The sequence below is a fragment of the Protomyctophum bolini genome (assembly GCF_963924005.1).
Source record: "Protomyctophum bolini genome assembly, chromosome: 17".
Lineage (NCBI taxonomy): Eukaryota > Metazoa > Chordata > Actinopteri > Myctophiformes > Myctophidae > Protomyctophum > Protomyctophum bolini.
The window spans coordinates 36,833,652-36,847,973 of NC_137878.1; the positions used below are offsets into that span (position 1 = coordinate 36,833,652).

The 14,322-nt window shown below is 43.4% G+C and overlaps 1 protein-coding gene across 3 annotated transcripts; it reads right to left on the reverse strand.

Moving 5' to 3' along the window:
* Positions 1 to 1,436: 1,436 nt before the first annotated feature.
* Positions 1,437 to 13,206, reverse strand: sla1a (Src like adaptor 1a). 3 transcript variants are annotated; one of them, XM_080787587.1, is made up of 8 exons: positions 12,977 to 13,206; positions 11,832 to 11,961; positions 10,673 to 10,766; positions 8,943 to 9,029; positions 7,263 to 7,366; positions 6,125 to 6,256; positions 3,534 to 3,663; positions 1,437 to 2,941 (listed from the first exon to the last, which is right to left on the reverse strand). In XM_080787587.1, the coding sequence occupies exons 2-8, from the start codon at positions 11,926 to 11,928 to the stop codon at positions 2,731 to 2,733; spliced, it is 855 nt and encodes a 284-aa protein (XP_080643713.1). In that variant the 5' UTR covers positions 11,929 to 11,961; positions 12,977 to 13,206; the 3' UTR covers positions 1,437 to 2,730. The 3 variants fall into 3 exon arrangements, with proteins under 3 accessions (XP_080643713.1, XP_080643711.1, XP_080643712.1); XM_080787585.1 differs by having other exon boundaries at positions 1,437 to 2,944; XM_080787586.1 differs by lacking the exon at positions 12,977 to 13,206 and having other exon boundaries at positions 1,437 to 2,944; positions 11,832 to 12,073.
* Between the last annotated feature and the right edge of the window lie 1,116 nt (positions 13,207 to 14,322).

Genomic DNA, 14,322 nt, shown 5'->3' on the forward strand with positions numbered 1-14,322 from the left:
CAACTTAACAAAAAAATGAATGATGATCATCCCTTGAGCATACTCAAGAGATGACGTTGGCCCCTTTCTAGAACGTTTCCACATCATCTACTCCCATCTAGTACACACACACACACACACACACACACACACACACACGCTTGGATTCTCTTCATGTTCACAGCGGGACCATTTGACATTTATTAATCAGGTACCATTGCAGTAAATCAACAGTGGAAAATAGTTTGTGCGAGCTACATGAACACACACAAACAAAGGATTCAAATCTCTATAGTAGAGACTGTCATGATGCCAAAGCTGTTTGGTTGTTTTAGACCAAAAGTGGTGTGTCCAGATTAGAATGCTCATCGCTGTCATGGACCCTTACGGTGCTACAAATGGACCCAAATGTTTGACAATTGTACAGTACAATCCTTTGGGGTCCCTTATTGGACCCTAACGGTTCTGTAAGTCTGAAAGTGTGTACAAACGATGGACTCTTTTGGTTCCATTTGTACACACTCCTTTAGGGTCCCTTAATGGAAACTGTAACAGTAACTATGACTCTGAGGGTGTGTAGTCTGTGTACACATGGAACAAAATGGACCCATTTAGTTCCATTTGTACGGTACACACACTCAGTCGTGATGATCCTCGCAATTAAAAAGTTCAAGAACCACCTGTATTGTAACTGCACATGTGATGGAAGTGGAATCCTGGTTCCTAAGGTTCCGGATCCGATCTGTAGTCCAGAATTATTCTCACAGCTCTTTCCCTTCAGCTCATGCTTAACACATATTAATACCTGGAACGCATCTGTGCCACCTTAGCTTTTAAACACTAAAACCATTATTTTATATTTTAGCTGTTGAAAATTAGCAGATATACAGGCTCATAGCGCTACATGCTTGTAGATCTGCTATTTTCTTTTTTGTTCTCTTCATTTTTTCACAGAATATCATTTTGGGGCTCAGTGACATTACATTGTTTGAGCACCACTGATATAGAAACATAGGTTTTTCAGAACACTGTCAGGATTTAGAGGTCATTTGTAGAATCTGGTTTCATGTCTTAATGGGTTATCAGCTAAGGGTGTAGAGCATTTAAACAGTTCAAAGTGCTCGTATCAGCAGGTAAACCTTGTACGACGGCCGGGGCACTGGTGGTTGTTTGGAATGTTTCACCCACCGTGAAATCAACCTATCTACTGTATTAGCCTGGGCACCATTTCATTTCGGTATATGATCCGGGCTGGAGCAGGATGATATGCTTACGTCATGTTGTAGGCAATGGTTTGCCTACAACAAACAGGAAGCTGTTTGTTGCTTTCTGTTTGATTAAAAGCAATAAAAGCTCTCGTAAGCGAGAGCTTTTATTGAGAGGTAAAAGGAAGTTGTCGCCGCCTGTTCATCCTGTCTGGCGACTACAAAACAATACTACAACATGATGTAACCACATCATCCGGCCCCAGGCGCGATCATACAGACTTTTGAAACAGAGACCAGGCTTTCCTCCGAGGCGGTGGGAAGCCTGGTGAGGCGAGGTTACTACTGTATATAGCTCACAAACAGCACGTGATGCACATTGTGAGCTTGTAGATCTGCTATTTCCGCTGTGCAACGCCGGCATACAATGTCTGTAAATGTAACGTATATCGTCTGTCGGCTGGAATCCTCATTCAAAACCGGTTACTTACCGACAGCGACGTAATATGGGCCAAGGCTAACCTCGTTTCTCATTTCAAATGGTCTTTTAAAACCAATCACGACGCAGTTTTCACGCCCTATAGCGAGTGTAACCAGATCTGGCACAGATCTTCAACATCATTTACGTGGGTGGGTGGTTACTTCCTGTACTTCCAGCTTAGGCTCTTTATGTCGCAGTTCTTACACCCAGTGTCTCTGACACCAGGGTTCACGTCACTTAACATCAATGTTTGATCAGTATATCGTCCAATGCCATCGGTGGTGGTGTGTGTGTGTGTGTGTGTGTGTGTGTGTGTGTGTGTGTGTGTGTTCAGTTTCACTGATCATCTAGTCTTTGTGATCATTAGGGGGGAGGGGAAGCGTTCAGTTCCTCTGATCGTCCAGTCTTTGTGATCATTTTGGGAGGGGGAGCGTTCAGTCTCTCTGATCGTTCAAGCTCTACAGCGCTCTCTCTCTCTCTCTCTCTCTCTCGCTCTCTCTCTCTCTCTCTCTCTCTCTCTCTCTCCCCCCCCCCCCCCCTTAAAGGAATACCAGTTCACCCCAAAAATAATGTTATTTTCTATCGATTACACTCCCCCTTGAAGCCTTGATTTTGTTGTTTTTGTCGCATTCCTGAGCCAATAATCTGATGACCGGGTCATCGGTCAATAGGAGACTCGGTTAGAGGAGACTCCGGTCATCAATTATTGTCTTAGGAAATGCGAATAAATAAATACAATTAAATAAAAACTCACAGCTTCATGGGCTGTGTAATTGATAGAAAATAAACAAGTAATTTCTGGGATGTACTCGGAGTAGAGTCGCTGATTCTTCGCCTGGAAAGGAGCCAGCTTATAGGTGGTTCGGGCATCTGGTTATATAGGATGTCTCTCGAGCCTCTCCCTATAGGGAGGTCCTCAATGCACTGTCTCACTGGGAGGAGGAGACCCCGGGGAACCCCTCGGGATCCCCCAGGAGGAAGTTACTGATGTTGCTCTGGAGAGGGAAGTCTGGAGCTCTCTGGCGCGGAGACCCGACTACGGATAAGCGGTTGAAGATGAACGGACTAGAAAAATTGGTCATGGTAGTCCTGACTGTCGGGCAGAGCGTAGACGGAGCGGCTCTTTTTCTTCCTACTGGAGTTCCTGGCGGCAGCGTCGTCGGCGTCCTCCTGATTGGTGGAGAGGGACATGTAGGAGGCCATGCTGTTCCTCACGCCGTAGCTGACCATGTTGTCAGACGACGGGCCGGTGGGACCCTCTGAGCCAATCAGCTGCCTGCTGCCGTGGGTGGAGAATAGATCACATTATTATTATGATTATTACTATGACTTTGCAATCATGTACGTCTGTTACGCCACGTAACTCGTCTGTTACCGCTCGCCCCACCGACTCCAAATTTGACACATGCGTTCCACACCACCACCGCAGTGCACAGCCTTGAGTCGGTGGGACACACCAGAACCAGCACTAAAGCCTCTGCCCGGGCTCTGGACAGGGCCACAAATTATAGCCTGGTCACCCACCCTAGATCTCCATATATGGAGCTGGCCTGTTCTGTCATAACAATAATGTTCTGAGACATCTGCATAGACTCCATATTTGGGCATGCCTGACAGATAACTCCATGACTAAAACTAAATCCAAATCTATACTGTCAAAATCAACACTGTAATGGAGTTCTTCACATGTGATTTTGACAGCAGATTTTCAGCCGACTCAGCGACGTTTGAGTCACGTCCCGTTATCAGAATTGAACAGAATCGACCCCCCCCCCCCCCCACTGCCCCAGTTTTGGTGCTCCCGATCATTCGTACACTGGACTTCTTACTGTTGAAATAATAGTGATATATGTATATATATTTTTTACCTGTCTACATTCCTCCAGTCAAAGTGGCGGCGCATGGTGACAGGCGGGGTGTGCATGGTGGACTGGAGTGTAGGGAAGGTTCCTGACAGACAGGGGGAGGTGAGCACACAGCACAGGCCATCTGCTGCGTCTGATGCCACGAGGAAGAAGAGAGGGGGAAGTTAGACGCTGTGCTACGCACACACACACACACACACACTGCGCGCACACACACTGCACACGCACGCACACACACACACACGCGCTACCAGTCAACAACAGGATGTAGCTGGCAACATACTCCCTCAACCACAGCAGGGGGAGAAAGTAAAGATTATACAACAGGTCGTTTCGAGGAAGCAATCTGATTGTTTGAAATAGCCATTAGCCGTGCTTAACGAGCATGATGGAACCGCCTAATCAAAACAAAGACTAAATCTCTCCCAGAGCAGAGCCGGTTGGATGGCTAGGCTAGCCGTTTTTCACGGGGCATTTCCCCGTGTCACGGGACATTTTCAATATCAATTTTTCATAGCATATATTACTGTTACTGTTGGCTTTGGAAACGGGTAGATTCATTGGTACTCCTGAGGAGGACAGAGTGTGTCTAGTGTGTGATTTGAAAGAAATTGGAAAATGAAATTCATTTTTTGTTTTACTGCCCATTATACAAAACACATTTTAGTCAACTAAATCAACTGTAGATTTAATCTACTAAAATCCTATTGCATTTAGTCGACTAAAACCAATCTGACACTAAAACATTCCGGGTGACTAAAATGTGACTAAAACTTAATGGAAACTATTCAAAGGACTATGACTAAAACTAAAATCTAAATTTGCTACCAAAAATAACACTGGGTGACTGATTTCAGTCATTTGGAATCCATAGAAGCCAAGCATGTCTTCATTGGAGCATCATGTCATGCACCCAAGACATATTGTCTACAGTATCTACAAGCCCACAGCGTGTTCTATATGCAGTAGCATTCCGCTCACATATTTTAATGCTGCACGTTTCTTGCTCAAATGTGAGCATCTCGGTTTTCCTCCACAAGAATTGAGATCACGATTCTCACACAATTCAAATAAAAATCCATGAAAATATTTTTTCAAAAGAAAACATAAGAGTAACTCAAATGAATTGGACAGCCAACTAGTGCTGCACCATTCTTCACAAAATGAGTCTGAATCGAGATCTTGATCTTTATTCGATTAATTGTGCAGCACTAATATTATATACATACCGGTATTAGTATTTTGACGACGAATGCTGAAAATAATTTTATTTAGATAGCTTGTTGTTAATGCTGCTTTTGACGTTTACTGTTAGTGTTATCCTGGTTATACTTAATAGTTTTCTTGGCACACGCTTTGCGTGTCTATATTTACCATTTGTATACTGGATTCATGCTTATTTACCCTGACATTGCGTTTTGTAAAGTCTTCTGGATGAGAGTGAGTGTCTGCTAGATGTGGTTGAAGCCACAGATAAGAACTCACTCTATTTATACATAGAAGGATTAGTGGTTTCCACTGGTCGCTTTTTAACCCTGCAAGACCCGGATATATTTATAGTTGCAAAAAATAGATTTCAGCCTTACTGCTGCTTTGTACTACTAGGACTTTGCAGAAGAAATTATGTTAAAAAAATTAAAAAAATAAATTAAGTTTCATGCAAATTTGATATTTTTTATAATAATTATTACAATAATAATAATAATACATTAACAATTTACATTTGGGGGATATCTTTCACAGTAGTTGTGTGAATTTCTTGAATTTACTTTTGGCACTTTTAAGTACATTTTTAATTCCAGACTTAATCCAGAGTATTTCTATGTTGCAGTATTGATACTTTTACTTAATTTTCCACCACTGACTGCTTTTTGAAAGAAGTCTGCAGCACTTTCTGCTGCACTTAACGCACGCACTCACACACGCACGCACGACCGCGCACACCAGTAAACAACATGATGTTAGCAAACACACGCCCACTCACTCAGAAATGCAAACAAGTTGCAAACCCCAAAGCAATGGAGAAAGGAAAATGTCCTAAACACCAGATATACAGTAATAATTACTTGGCCTATCCTTATCGCTGACACAAAGTGCACATCAGTGTTCACAATCAAGTCAAAGCTATATATCTCGTTTCCAGTCGCGTTCCAAAAATATCCTCTCGGAGCCAGAAGTGTGGGTTCACGCTGTAGATAAGAAGACAGATGGTGTGAGTAGAAAGTGACAGTTTTGGATGTGGGTTGTGCATTGGACCACAGTCTGGAAGAGGCCTCCCTTTCCAAGGTGTTAATGTACCAACAGTCTTTAGGATGCTCTAACCGGCTTGTGTTTTATATTTGGAAGCCGTGGCAATGCGGGGACACTTAAGTTAATACAAGCTCGCACGCTGAGGGCTCCAATGCGACAGACGCTTTATTGCACTAAATAAAACAAAAGCTGCGACGCTGCCTGCCTGTGAACTCAGACTGATGTCCATAGATTAGTTGTGAGAGGCCAGCAGATAAACAGGAATGCCCAAGCCAAGAGCTCTAACGCATTGTGTCGTGTGCATGTGCGCGTGTGTGTGTGTGTGCGTGCATATAGACACTCACCAGAGTAATGGTTGACCAGGTCTTCCAGGCACTGGAAGGTGAGTCGAGGAGAGATGTAGTACCAGCTGTTGTCCAGTCGGAAGATACGATAGTGCTTTATCTTTCTGTGTTTCACCGACAGGGAATACACGCCTGTGAACGCACGACATGGGACCCATTATAACACTCTTAATGCACGACATGGAACCCATTATAACACTCTCAATGCACGACATAGGACCCGTTATAACACTCTTAATGGATGACATACATGGGACCCATTAAGACCTGGAACGCATCTGTGTCACCTTGTAGCTTTTTAACCATTATCTTATACAGTAGCTGTTAAAAAATAGCAGATCTACAAGCTCATAGCGTGTCACCGGGTGCTCCGCTATACAAGCTTGTAGATCTGCAATTTTTGAAAATGTGGCTCAAGTCTTTGAATATACGGTCTATTCTTTCACGGTGAATGTTTTTAACTCAAATCTTTTGCTTCTGGGGTGGATCCCTGGAAGAACACATTTTCAGATGTGGGTCCGAATACGTGGCCGAATACAGATTATTCTGGGGGTTCTTGACATAAAAAAGGTTTGAGCACCGGTGCTCAAACTTTTTTCTGCTAGATTAGGAAGTGCTGTTTTGTCTTCCTTGTACTGTGAATGCATGATGTCATGTACAGTACTTCTGCTTCATGTGACACTTTGAAAAATACCACTTCCTAATCTAGCAGTTCCTAATCTTGTCCCGTAAATTATGACACACACACACACACACACACACACACACCGATGGAAATGATGTCAAGGTGTTACAGTAAATGGTTTCCCTCGTTAATTGTACAAAGTGTTCTATTCTGCCGACAACACGCAGAAGAATACTCATCATCATGATAGATTTAAAAGATCGACCCGCTGTTTCAATGATTACTCGAGTAACCGTAACACTCATGAGTCACGCCTGGAGATAATTGACACACGTGTTGGCCTCTGCATAATTAAGGCCTGATGATGGCTCAGCACATCTGAGATGGTTTAAAGTACAGCCTTGATCTACGCTAATGTATGTTTACGTTGACACCTCGACACACGCACGTTGGTATTACTGCCATGCTATGTTTATCTATGTTGAGATTTAGTTAACAATGGCATAAACCCACCTCTCGCGGAGGTGCTCTCTCGCACCAAGAAGGATCCCACCCTGTTTTCAGGCATCAGCAACAGCTCCTCCGCCTTCTGTCTGATCACGCCCTCAAACAGCCACCTGCAACCAGTTTCTAAGTTAAAGTGTATGTAGTAGTAGTAGTAGTAGTTTGGTGCCCATAAGTTCTACGACATCAATAGCTTACTGCTCTCGCTGCTGTTGCAGAGAGAGAGAGCCCACAAAACAATCAATTCCAAATGTATCCGTCCAGTGCACACACAGTCAAGTGAAGTTAATATTAGCAGCAACTGACGCAAATTAGAAGCTTGCTCTATATGAGCTCTCTAATGAAAGATAAAATAGAGGGTAGAGTATCTATGTATGACCAGCAGGGTCGAGGCAGATGGCCTGCCCACCCCACAGTCTGTATCAGGGTCGAGGCAGTGGCCTGCCCACCCCACAGTCTGTATGACCAGCAGGGTCGAGGCAGATGGTCTGCCCACCCCACAGTCAAGGTTTACTCCCGTTAAAAGGGAGGTTTTCCTTATACTGTCGCCAAGTACTTGCTTAGAGGTGGGAAATGTTGGATGGATGGATAGATAGACATATAAATAGATGGCTAGATGGATGGATGGATAGATGCAATGATGCAAGTCCAAGCAGAATACTTGGATAATATTTGGAATTAACAATATCACTTCAGTTTAACCACTTAGACCCTCTATACTTTGTAAGGCAGACCAACAAATCCTCCTTGACAAAAGTTCTTATACCCGTGACCGTGATAGACTTTATACATTGCTGTATGGAGGATGTAGTTCTTACCCGTGATAGACTTTAGCTATACGTGACTGTGGGGTTGTAGTTCTTACCCGTGATATACTTTAGCTACGTGACTGTGGGCGTTGTAGTTCTTACACGTGATAGACTTTAGCTACGTGACTGTGGGCGTTGTAGTTCTTACACGTGATAGACTTTAGCTACGTGACTGTGGGGGTTGCAGTTCTTACATGTGATAGACTTTAGCTACATGGCTGTAGTGTGGGGTCACTGGGGGTTGTAGTTCTTACCCGTGATAGACTTTAGCTACATGGCTGTAGTGTGGGGTCACTGGGGGTTGTAGTTCTTACCCGTGATAGACTTTAGCTACGTGACTGTGGGGGTTGCAGTTCTTACACGTGATAGACTTTAGCTACATGGCTGTAGTGTGGGGTCTCTGGGGGTTGTAGTTCCTACCCGTGATAGACTTTAGCTACATGGCTGTAGTGTGGGGTCACTGGGGGTTGTAGTTCTTACCCGTGATAGACTTTAGCTACGTGACTGTGGGGTCACTGGGGGTTGTAGTTCTTACCCGTGATAGACTTTAGCTACGTGACTGTAGTGTGGGGTCACTGGGGGTTGTAGTTCTTACCCGTGATAGACTTTAGCTACATGGCTGTAGTGTGGGGTCTCTGGGGGTTGTAGTTCTTACCCCTGATAGACTTTAGCTTCATGGCTGTGGGGTCACTGGGGGTTGTAGTTCTTACCCGTGATAGACTTTAGCTACATGGCTGTAGTGTGGGGTCTCTGGGGGTTGTAGTTCTTAACCGTGATAGACTTTAGCTACGTGGCTGTGGGGTCTCTGGGGGTTGTAGTTCTTACCCGTGATAGACTTTAGCTACGTGGCTGTGGGGTCTCTGGGGGTTGTAGTTCTTACCCGTGATAGACTTTAGCTACGTGACTGTGGGGGATGAAGTTCTCCGTTCCTGTTCGACTGGAGCGCACCTTCCACCAGTGAGCCTCCCTGCAGTGGTGGGAAAAAAAGCAGTACTCAATTGTTTTACTTAACCCATTCTGACCTGAGATCAGATTCATACGAGGTTTTCACTGGACACACACTGTGGTCTGATTAACCCCATTCTGACCTGAGATCAGATTCTAAAAAATGTCAGTCGTTCTTCGATTTTTCAAAAAATAGCAGACCTACAAGCTCGTAGCGCGCCACTCGGTGGCGCGCTATGAGCTTGTAGATCTGCTGTTTTTCAATAGCTAAAGCACGACATGATGCTAAACACCAAAACGGGTTCCCGTTCAGAATGGGTTAAGTAAAATTATCAATACTGCAATATAGAACTACGCAATGTACTTCTGTAAAAGTTCCAAGTTTTCCAATGTCTATATTTATTTTAATAGCTGATCCACGAGCTCACATTGCGATGCATTGTGAGCTTGTAGATGTATATATGGGGCTGAAGTGGGTAATGCATGTTTAAAATCTACAAAGCAACTCAAGTTTTTAAGTTAAGTTTTAAAGGAGTAAAATATTTGGGTCCGAGATGTACAGTGGAGTAGAAGTAAAAGTACTGGAAATTGGAAATACTCAACTAAAGTACCTCAGAATTGTACTTAAGTACAGTACTTAAGTAAATGCACTTAGTTACTTTCCACCACTGCCTCCCTGACAACACAACCACAAACGCAACGTTAACTACCAAACTTCTCTATACGACGCCCACGCGCTCGAGAGTGTCAACATACTTCCAATATTCATTTCAAGTAGAAGTTCCCATTTGTGTTAAATCGAATCTTAAATGGTGATTTGCAAAGCGCAAACCAAAGCTCTGGGTTAACTTAGCTATAGTTATTTATTCATAAGCCCACAATTGTTTTTTTTTAGTAATAATGGCATTAAGTAAAAAGAAGTATGTCGTGTTGAAAGTGGGTTAAATGTGTCATTCACGGAACAATCTAATGGAATTCCATAAATTAGAACACATATGTCACGCCACGTTGTGAGCTTGTAGATTGGCTATTTTCACTAATTCAATTTTAGAGTTTTTTATTGAGCATAGAATAAGGTTATGGACAGGAAAAAATGTAGTACATATGGCATGCTTCTTTTTCTATTTTTACATACAAATACAGAGAACAGACAGGGAACAGGACAGTTCTGATATTACATGGACAGAATTGTTTTTGAGTTGGTTTGAGTGGTCACAACTGAAACTGAAACAAAACAAAAATTAGACTAAACGAAACGGAACGTGAGACAAGACGAGTAACAACCTTACCCCCCACCCTCCCACTTGGAACTTTGACACCTTTTTCTATCATTGTATACATTTGTTTTAATAGGGTAAATAGTAGTAATAGCCAGCAAGGATTTCATGAGCATAAGAGAAGAGAAGAGAAGAGATATGTGAAGTAGAAAGATAGACGGAAGTATAAGGAGTGGGGTTGGTGTGCAGAGTAGGAGGGGAACATCATGCTTTATAACCATTGGTCTATTTCACTAATTTGGGTGAATGTCTCATTTCTGTTTTTGGGTCACAGGGTAAAGCGTTTGGGGAGCACTGCTCTAGTCTATATATCGTGCATGGATGGAGCGTGGCAGAAAGAAAGACAGCGGTACAGTGCAGTGCAGTCAGGGCAGGAGGAGGAACTCACTGTGAGATGATGCTGAGCTTCTCTCCCATCTTGAAGATGGGCTCGCTGAGGTCAGAGCACGGGTAGTCCTGGATCGCCATCAGCGCGTCCACTTCTGACACCCAGACAGACCACAAGCAGCAAGGTTAGCAGCATGCAGGTATATATATATATATATGTTGCACAGACAAGACGTCAGACAAGTTTGGCAAATGGATTCGTGACGACTGATTTCATTTTAGACTTTGTCGCATCATGCCCTTCCCGAAAATGACACATCTAAAAGCTTTTAGTGACTGACCTGCTCTTACTACTAGTCTATTTGTAGCCTCCCTCGTCTCGTGAAAACTACAAATTTGTTTTAGCTGTGTGTGTGTGTGTGTGTGTGTGTGTGTGTGTGTGTGTGTGTGTGTGTGTGTGTGTGTGTGTGTGTGTGTGTGTGTGTGTGTGTGTGTGTGTGTGTGTGTGTGTGTGTGTGTGTGTGTGTGTGTGTGTGTGTGTGTGTGTGTGTGTGTGTGTGTGTGTGTGTGTGTGTGTGTGTGTGTGTGTGTGCGCGCGTGCATGGCTGCGTGTCCTTTTCATCCTACCAGTAGGCCACAGACATATACCTCCACCAATTAGCAATGCACCGATATGAAAATTAGCCGATACTGATGCGATATAATGTTTAGTTTTTATTTCCCCCTTTTGTGCCAGGGAAACAAATTCATCTTCAATACAAGAAATATAAATGTTCAGAATCTACAGCTTGGTAGACTGAAGTTAACACAACACACCAACATAGCCAACGCAAAAGGTATGCATTAACAACAACAACAACAGATTAATATTGGTTAATGTCAGATCTATTCGCCGATACAGATATGTAGCTGATACACATTGCTGTATCCCTACCACCAATACATTTTTGTGAAGTCCGTAAAAAACTAGCGAATGGTGTTGGTGCTGTATATACAGTATGAAAGCATCATTGCCGTAACTTTCAGTACTTTCACAGGCTAACATAACATAGTTAACGCCCCACTTGATCACACAAAAGCATCACGTTGCTAGTTTTGAATTTGAATCCTGAACAGTAACAGTTTTTTACACAAGTGAGGTTTCCACCCGACAGAGACGACAATGCAGAAATAACAGAGAGTCCAGTGTAAATACAATAATTCAGAAGACCAATCAATACCTTTCACTGTATTGTCATTGCCGGTGTTGTCGTTGTTGGCGTTCCACATGGAACCTCTGATCACGTTCCCAATCGAACCACCCATCACGTTCCCCATCGATCCTCTGTGGAGGCCTGCGGATCTACTGGCCTGAACACACACACACACATACACATAAACACACACTTCACCACTCAAGTCATGCACCGATACGTATGTTGAAACACATCTGGGCTCAGAAGCCACCCAGCAGAGTGTGGTTCTATATGGGGGGTGTGTGTTTTGACACTTCTCTCTTCCCGCAAGGCTGTGAAGTGTTCAGTTTTTGTAACTTCCTATATTTGCGGGGCAGTCAGTGTCTCTTATCTCATTCTCTACCAGGACACTCGCTGTCAAAAAGGAAACCTCGATGGTAATCACACCGCAAGTTTCCACTTCAGCTGCTCTCAGGCTAGGGAAGTGACTATACTCTTATCTCACATCAGAGACACAAGCAAACAACAATCATTGTTCCTGAATCGCCCTCTCCTTTCTCTCTGAAGGCTTTCATCCCGTTAAGACCTATGAGGCCAATTCCAATTAAATCTATTCTAAAATCTATTCTAAATAAAACGGTTTTCTGAAAAAAAAACGTATGCATGTTCCTGTATCAGTGGTGATACATTAATGTTCTTCATGACAAGAACTCACAATTCGGCCACGGACCATTGTCTCAAAAGTTTTTGTTCCAGGGACCCCGCCCACAAGCAAATATTTGAGTTAAAAATTCAACGATTTGCACATAATTATGTTCATGATTTTTCATTTAATCACCAACACTGTAGATACCGCAGACATCATTGAGTAAACATAATATTTGAGCACCGTATGTATGCAGTACCTGTTTAACCGGGAACCCATTTTGGTGTTCAGCATCATGTTATGCTTTAGCTATTGAAAAATAGCAGATCTACAAGCTCATAGCGCGCCACCGAGTGGCGCGCTACGAGCTTGTAGGTCTGCTATTTTTTGAAAAATCGAAGAACGACTGAAATTTTTAGAATCTGATCTCAGGTCAGAATGGGTTAATCAGACCAGTGTGTGTCCAGTGGAAACCTCGTTATGAATCTGATCTCAGGTCAGAATGGGTTAAGTAAACATAATATCTGAGCACCATGTACCGTACCTGTATAAGCTGGTCTCTTACATGGAGCTCGATCGCAGCGTTACAAAAACAACATCATCAAACTCGGTGACCGAACCGTAGACCCGACGAAGACGTGGACGACACACAAGAGTTCCTGTGAGCTGTCATTTCTGCCGTGTGATCCTATATAGAGATCTCTATACAGTAGTGCAGTCTCCGAATGATGCAAGTTTTGCACCCCGGGCTGTGTACATATGTATACGCGTACTACTGACCTAGCTGGCACATATGCACACGCACAGTGTGGTGTGGTGACGGCTTCTAGGCGCTCACTTCCTGACACGAAATGAGGAAGAGGTATACCAGGGTGTAGAGAGAGAGAGAGAGAGACTGCAAATAAACATGTTGACAAGCAGGCAGGCAGGCAGTGGAGGAAGAATGTTTTCAGACAGACTCAAAGAGATTAGTTATTTTTTAAAGGAATAATTATACGTGGCATGTTTCTCTCGTCATTATTCGCCATGCACGCGTGTATGCAGCCTGAATCGTATTATGTGACAAATGTAATCTGTCGATTGGAAACCTTCCAAAACTGTCAAAAACTGTTGCTGTCCACAGTTTTAACAGGATTCAAATTCAAAAGCATCAAAAGTACCAGATCCACAAGCCCTAAGCGCATCACGAAACGAGGTGCGATCTGACAGCTTGTAGATCTGCTACTTTTGAGGCTTTTTTTGTGTGAGGCTGCAGTATTATCAAGTAGTTAGGCGTTAATTTACTAAAATAAAGCACAAGCAGTTTTAAAAACATATATGGAGATTAGAGGTTTCTGCCCGTCAGTGACGACATATCCTTCCATGCATGGGAGGCTGTTGCAACGGCATGGCCAAATAGAAACCTAGGACTGTATTGTTGCCAAGCGTCTTGTTTTTGCACATGACAAAAAGGCCAACGTGGGTCAGCACAGCGTCTATAAATGTCGCGAAACGTCTCGAAGCCCTTCGGAGAAGGAATGCAAGAGAAAGTATGAGAAACACTATATCCTCCACACTCTAATTACTGACCATGTAAAGCCCTAGCATTTAAACCATGTGTGCTACAGTAAGGGGAAAAAGAAACGTGCCTGAAGGACTTCTTCTTTTTTTTCCCCCCTGCCATGGCAGCCAGAATCAAAGACAAATTTGACATGCGTTTTGCACCAAGGATGAGTTGTTGATGAGCTGCCTGTCACGAGCATATACGTACGTACCATACGTAGTACTACGTACGTTGCACTTAGTGGCTAGGAAACCTTTTTGTTTTCAATGACCCCACGTTTGACATGCATTAATTTAGCCCGCGAGTGACGCAAAAGAGAGAAAATGGTAGATCTACAAGATCTACTG

Excerpts from the sequence above, each read along its gene's own strand:
- sla1a (XM_080787585.1), bottom strand. The coding sequence starts at position 11,928 with ATGGGGAACGTGATGGGTGGTTCGATTGGGAACGTGATCAGAGGTTCC. Across the intron at positions 7,367-8,942 it reads GTAGCTAAAGTCTATCACGG|GTGGCTGTTTGAGGGCGTGA; the intron begins GTAAGAACTACA and ends AACTGGTTGCAG. Across the intron at positions 6,257-7,262 it reads AGAGAGCACCTCCGCGAGAG|GCGTGTATTCCCTGTCGGTG; the intron begins GTGGGTTTATGC and ends GTGCGTTCACAG.